The sequence below is a fragment of the Oratosquilla oratoria genome, chromosome 29 (assembly GCF_046742065.1).
Source record: "Oratosquilla oratoria isolate Oo_2021 chromosome 29, ASM4674206v1, whole genome shotgun sequence".
Taxonomy (NCBI): domain Eukaryota; kingdom Metazoa; phylum Arthropoda; class Malacostraca; order Stomatopoda; family Squillidae; genus Oratosquilla; species Oratosquilla oratoria.
In genome coordinates this window covers 48,629,413-48,636,912 of record NC_134805.1, presented here as the reverse complement: position 1 = coordinate 48,636,912, position 7,500 = coordinate 48,629,413, and the positions used below count along the sequence as shown (strand labels likewise).

The window sequence follows — 7,500 nt, the reverse complement described above, 5'->3', positions numbered from 1 at the left end:
TCATTCCTCTCTCCCTTCCCTCCCTCCCTCCCTCCTTCCCTCCCTTCCCTCCCCCCTTACCCTCCCGAATGTCCACCATGTGTACGTAATATCATGTTACGGGACCATAACATTGCTGCTCCACTAGGGAGCAGTCGGTGCATCATCTCCCTAGTGTTACCATTCGCGCACATAGTAACATTAAGAGTATGAGTAACGGTAATGGCAACCATGGGGTTAACGGTAATTTTAACAAGAACAATGGTAGATGTAACGGTTACTATAACGGAACCAGGAACTGTAAGAGTAATAATATAAACAAAACTTGACTCTACATCCACACACATATGTATACATGTATTTATATACTGTATATATATATATATATATATATATATATATATATATATATATATATTCTGTTAAAAACGACAGCAAAAGAATTATTGATTAGTTTTTTCCGTGAGCTCTCAAGCTTGCGAAAAGTATACATATATACACATATATATATATATATATATATATATATATACATATATATATATATATACATATACATGTATGTATGAATATACACATGTATATATGAATATACACACTCATACATATACTCACACACATACACATACACACACACACACACACACACACACACACACACACACACACACACACACACACACACACACACACACACACACACACACACACACACACACACACACACACACATATATATATATATATATATATATATATATATATATATACATATATATATACTGTATATATATATACATATATATATATATATATATATATATATATATATATATATATATACGTGTGTGTGTGTGTGTGTGTATGTGTGTGTGTGTGTATACATATATATTTATGGTATATGTATGTATGATATATATTATATATATATATATATATATAATATACATATATATATATATATATTATATTTGCATGGAATAAGTGGTAGCCTATTAAGTTGGACTAGAAATTGGTTGAATGATCAAAAACAGAGAGTTGTTTTAAATGGCAAAACTTCTAGATGGAAAAATGTTACAAGTGGATTTCCTCAGGGTTCCGTTCTTGGGCCACTTCTATTCATAGCATATATAAATGACATAGACCACGGACTAAAACCTATTGTCTCCAAATTTGCTGATGATACAAACTGTGCGGAGTGGCAAATGATCACTCAAACCAATTAGATATTCAAGAAGATTTAGATAAATTACAGCAATGGTCTGAAAAGTGGCTAATGAAATTTAACACAAGTAAATGCAAGGTAATGCACATAGGTAAAAATAACAGTAAGTACGATTACAAGTTATTTGGAAATTCGTTAACAAAAGTGGATAGTGAAAAAGATCTCGGCATAACTATCAGTAACGACCTCAAATCATCCAAGCAGCCTCTGAGAAAGCAAATAAGATTCTAGGACCGACTGCGCGATCTTTTGATTTCAAAAGTCCATCACTCATTAACAAGCTATATAAATCGTTAGTTCGTCCACATTTGGAATATGCTGTTTCCGTATGGTCACCGAATCTCATTAAAGACATTGACAAACTGGAAAAAGTACAACGGCGAGCCACAAAACTGATTCCAAATATCAAAAATAAATCATACGAAAATCGACTAAAACATATGAATCTGTTTTCCCTAAAAAAGCGTAGACTCAGAGGTGACTTGATACAGGTCTTTAAGATTTTAAAGGGAATTGACAACATCAAAAGTGACAAAATTTTCACATTGAATGAGAATCAGACAAGAAACAATGGTCTCAAACTGTCCGGAAATAGATTCAATTTGGAAGTAGGTAGAAACAACTTTGACAACCGTGTAGTTAATGAATGGAATAAACTTCCTGCACAGGTAGTGCAATGTAGTTCAGCTCGAAGCTTTAAGAATCATTTAGATAAATACCTAAGTAAGATGCTGTAATGATTATAATTCATCTTATATTATTTGTTTTTGTTTTGTTATCATTTGTCTGTCTGATTTTCATTTATTATTAGTTATATGTCAATTTATTATTATTTACTATTTACCTGTTTGTTTATTATTTAACTATACCTATGCATTTATTTATGTATTTTATTTGTTATTTACATTATTATAGTTTTTATTTGTTTTTTTATTATAATGATTTTTTTTCGCATCCGACCTAGACATGGATCAAAAGGTCTCCTGTCGGCTTGCTCCACCTTTGTAATCCTTTGTTATATACATATACATATACATATACATATACATATACATATACATATACATATACATATATATATACAGTATATATATATATATATATATATATATATATATATATATATATATATATATATATATATATACATATTTGAAAAATTCGTGGCCTATGATAGAAGGACACTAGATACAGAGTTGTAGCCCTATTTTTACACAAAATCTAATCTTTCATAAACCGGTATAAGAATTTTCAAGCCTTTAACGTTTTTTGATACAGATAATTGATTTGCGACAGAAGACCACAGGCTAGAGAGTTTGGTGGAAGAACTAGATAACATCAAGTGGGACATCGTGTGACTGAGCGAAGTCTGAAGAGCGGAAGAAAAACTAATACAGTTACAAGATAGACACCACCTGTTCTACTATAGAGATAAGGAAAAAGAAAGAGCTAGTGGAGTAGGAGTCTTGATAAACCGAGAAGTTGCTGGTAACGTTGTCAAATTCAGTATTTTATCAGACAGGGTAGCTTGGATTATGATTAGGCTGTGTAAAAGGCACACACTAAAAATAGTTCAGGCTTACGCACCAATTTCGCAGAGTTCAGACAATGAAATTGAGTCCTTCTATGATGATATAAGTCAGATAATGGATCAAGAAAAAGTAAGTACATATTGGTAATAGCGACTTTAATGCTAAAGTGGGGAAGAAGATGGGAGATGAGTTGTGCATTGGGAAGTTTGAAGTCGTTGAAAGAAAAGACAGAGGCGACAACTACAATATGAAAATAATTAACACTTCCTTCCAAAAGCGTGTAGGTCGTAAATGGATCTGGAGAAGCCCAAATATAACAAAAAAGAACGAAGTAGATTTTATATTAGGAGATGAACGCAATGGTAGTTTGCACTGCTAAATTCAATTTCAGAGCCGAGAGAAATAAACTAGTTTTACAAAAGAAAATAAGCCTTGCAAAGATTAAGGATAACAATAAGAAATTTCAGTTAGAAATTAAAAATAGATTCAAAGCTCTAAAAACTAACAAGGACACCGTCGAAGATATGATTTTGAATTTAGTGAATATAATCAGGAAATCGTTAAAAAAGTAGTAAGCACAAAAAGTATTAGAGAAAACAATTACTAGAAAGCTACAAATGACCTAATTAAAAGAAGAAGGACCATGCAGATTAAAAGCAGGAGAGACAAAATAGAAAGAGTAGAACTAAACAAGCTTGTTAACAATATGAAGAGATTAGAGAAAAGAAAGAGAAACATGGATGAAATAGAGGTAAATATTCAGAAATATAAAAGTATTAAAGTGACCGAGCACAGGCATGCCTTAGGAGGACGGCAAATGATGTGTTTTAAAGATAGAGATGGAAAGGTCACTAAATTCAGGAACAGAATTTTACCAAGAGCTTTACTCGTGAAAGACCATAGTTGAGTCAGTAAATTCATCTGTAGACGTTAGTAGTGTACCAGAGATTACAAAGAAAGAAGAAGAATTTGCTTTAGAATATATGAAACTAGGAAAAACCTAGGGATAGATCTTTTGAAAGACGCAGGAAAAGAAGTTCATGTTAAGTTATTTCAGTTGTGCACCCAGTGCTTGCGTCAAGGAAGCTTCGTAAGAAAGGAGACCAGAAGGAACTAAGTAATTACTGACCGATTAGTTTGTTATCAGATATATATAATGCGTTCTCCAAGATCCTTATAAATAGACTAAGTCAATTTTTAAATGAAACCAACCGAGAGAACAGGCAGACTTTAGAAGCGGATATTCGACTCTAAACCATTTGCAGGCGATGAACCAACTAATCGAGAAAACGACAGAATACAATATTCCTCTTTGTTTATCTTTTAAAGATTACGCGAAGGCCTTTGACTCGGTAGAACAAATAGCAATACTAAACTCGCTACGCAAGCAGGGTACAAACGAACAGATCGTAAGGGTTCTAGAAAAGATTTACGCGAAAGGCACCGTTATAATTCGACTATATAAAGATACAGAAAAGATTAAAATCGAGAAAGGAGTACGGTAAGGCGATACCATTTCACTCAAATTATTTACAGCTTGCTTGGAAGGAATTTTTAGACAGTTGATTTTGAAAGAGGAAGGTTTGAAGATTAATGGCGAATATTTCAACCACCTAAGATTTGCAGATGACATTATTTTTATTTAAGAAAGAGTAGAAGATTTACAAGATACGCTGAATAATCTGAACAAGGAAAGCCTCAAAGTAGGTTTAAAAATGAATAATGATGAAGATGAAAGTTCAAACTATTCGGAAAATTAAGAAAATCACTAAGATAGTGGATATTGAATTAGCTCTGGTCTTCAATCGAATGAATATATATGTATATATATATGTATATATATATATATATATAAATATATATACATATGTGTGTGTGTGTGTGTGTGTGTGTGTGTGTGTGTGTGTGTGTGTGTGTGTGTGTGTGTGTGTGTGTGTGTGTGTGTGTGTGTGTGTGTGTGTGTGTGTGTGTGTGTGTGTGTGTGTGTGTGTGTGTGTGTGTGCGTGCGTGTGTGTGTGTACGAAAAAAGCTGGAGTCCGGGAACCATAATGGTAGAAACGCAGAAAACGTGGCGGCAATGGAGGTGGGTATCAACCTGATGACATGTAGTGAGGATGAAAAACAGGACGCCAGGATCCGGATTGTGGGAGCGCTGGGCAGAAAGAAAAATGGACACAATCTCACCACGGAGGAAGCGAAAGCTTTGGCGGGCCTACGGCGTGATCGGTCAATTGTTATTCTTTCCAGCGACAAAGGGAGGACCACCGTTGTTTTGAACAAGGAGGACTACAAGCGAAAGGTCACCACGCTACTACAGGATCGCAACACCTATGAGGTTGTACCTTACGACCCGACCTCCATGCTGCAGAAAAAGGTAGAAGGTGAGCTACGCAAACTAAGGGATGGACGCTTAATTACGGAGAAGGGGTAGGAGAGGATGAGGCCAGGGGATTCGGTCATTCCGAAATTTTACTGGCTGCCTTTAAGACCTATCATTGCTTTCAGAGGGTCCCCCACATACAACCTAGCGTCGGTGATGGCCAATAGACTTAGACCCTTGGTAGTGAGCTCGACACGGATGTTGAAAAATTCAAGTGAATTCCTGGAAAAAGTACGAGACGTAAGAGTGGAGAGTGATGAGATTATGGTGTCTTTCGATGTGAAGTCCATGTTCACGTCTTTACCCCAAGACCTCGTGAAACGGGCGGTGTTGTCTGCGATGGAGGAAACAAGGGGCTACCTGGACAATGAAAAGCTTTCCACCAGTGAATTGATGAGGTTGGTTAATCTGTGCCTAGACTCAACCTTTTTTAATTTCAGAGACACGGTGTACCACCAGAGGATTGGGACCCCCATGGGCTCGCCAATCTCGGTAATCCTGGCTGAGATCACCATGCAGCAGTTCGAGAATGAGATTTTGTCCGCTGCACCAACATCATTGAAGCTGTGGACGCGGTATGTGGACGACGTGTTCGCAATCCTGAAGGCCAGAGATGTGGATGGGTTTCTGGAACATCTCAATGGGAAGCATGAGGCTATCCAATTCGAGATGGAGAAGGAAGCAGAAGGCGAGCTACCGTTCCTGGACGTATTAGTGAAACGCATGGGTGATATTTTGGTCACCAGCGTGTACAGGAAGGCAACGCATACCGACCGATTGTTGGATTTCGGTAGTGATCACCCGATCTGCCACAAGAAGAACGTGTTGAAAACGTTGTGGAACAGGGTGGAGAGGGTCTGCTTCACAGAGACATCGCTGAAAGAGGAAAGAAGCAGGTTGAGGACGGTATTCCGAGCTAATGGCTACCCGAATCAAGTGGTGAAAAGGTGGACGGTACCGCAGAGAAGAGAAACAGACCGGGGTGAGACACGAGCAGCTACAACCAGGATATCGGTCCCCTACGTGAGGGGGGTTTCGGAGGTCGCAGCGAGGATTTTGAATAAGAATGGAGTGACCATCGCGCACAGACCCAGTAACACGCTACGTGGAGCTCTCACCCGAGTCAAGGATAAGGTGAGCAAATTGAACCAGCCCGGGGTGGTGTATAGCATCAACTGCTCCGATTGCACAGCGAGATATGTAGGGGAAACAGGAAAGCAGGCTAGTACCAGACTACAGGAACACCAAAGGGCAGTAAGCAGAAAGGACCAGAGTTCGGCAGTGTACAAACACTGAACTGTATCAACACAAGTTCGACTGGCAGGTCGCTAAGGTTCTATACAGTGACAAAAAGGAAAGGAAGCAGACTGTTCTTAGAAGCGTGGGCCACCAACGAAGACAACATTAACAGGTCCATAACACTCAATCCTATATACACAGGAGCAAGGAACAGGTTGACAGATACCACGGACTATGACGGCGGGTAAAAGTGGCTTTCCCCACCTTCTCTCTCTCCCCCTCCCCCCCCCGTCCCTCCGCCACCACACACTCTCGCTTGACCCAGGTCACAGCGCCTATCTTCTCTTGCCCCCCTCTGACAGGTTACCGCGTTCCCCCTCCCCCCCACCCCCACCCCGGCGGGCGAAGCTTCTAGTATATTAAGACCATGTGATCTCTGTATCCATTGTATCCCCTGAGGACGAGTCCCGGAGAGGACTCGAAACGTCGGGAATAAAATACCTACTTCTGAGTCTGGTGTTTTCTACGTTTCCACCATATGAGAGTAGTAGAGCTTGTGTCAGGATTGGAAATGGAGAGAGTGAGTGGTTTGAGGTAAAGGTGGGACTTCGTCAAGGATGCGTTATGTCACCCTGGCTGTTCAACTTATACATGGATGGGGTAGTGCGAGAGGTAAATGCAAGGGTAGTGGGTCAGGGATTGGAGATGGTTAAAGAAAATGGAGAAAAGTGGGAGGTGAGCCAGCTGTTGTTTGCGGACGACACTGCGCTTGTGGCAGGATCGGAGGAGGGATTGAGGAAGCTGGTGACAGAGTTTGGGAGAGTGTGTGATAGAAGAAAGCTGAAGATAAATGTGGGTAAAAGTAAGGTGATGAGATGTACAAGGGGTGAAAGTGGCAGTAATCTGGAAGTGAGCATTAAGGGAGAGCAACTGGAGGAAGTGGATAGTTTTAGATACTTGGGTGCAAATGTGGCAGGAAAAGGTGGAGTGAAGGTGGAGGTAGAATGTAGATTGAGAGAAGCGAGTAAATGCCTTGGTGAATTAAAAAGTGTAATGAGGAATAGACATTTGGGAATGGATGCTAAGAGGAGACTATATGAAGGAGTGATAGTGCAAACAGCACTGTATGGAGCAGAAACATGGAA

The 7,500-nt window shown here is 39.0% G+C and overlaps 1 protein-coding gene across 1 annotated transcript in view; it reads left to right on the top strand.

Annotated features, from left to right (window-relative positions):
* Positions 1-5,173: 5,173 nt before the first annotated feature.
* The window catches only part of LOC143040865 (uncharacterized), a 20,642-nt gene continuing 18,315 nt past the window's right edge, over positions 5,174-7,500 (top strand). The window contains exon 1 of the mRNA XM_076212306.1: positions 5,174-6,250. Within this exon, the coding sequence (XP_076068421.1) occupies positions 5,174-6,250 (1,077 nt within the window). The remainder of the gene's footprint in view (positions 6,251-7,500) is intronic.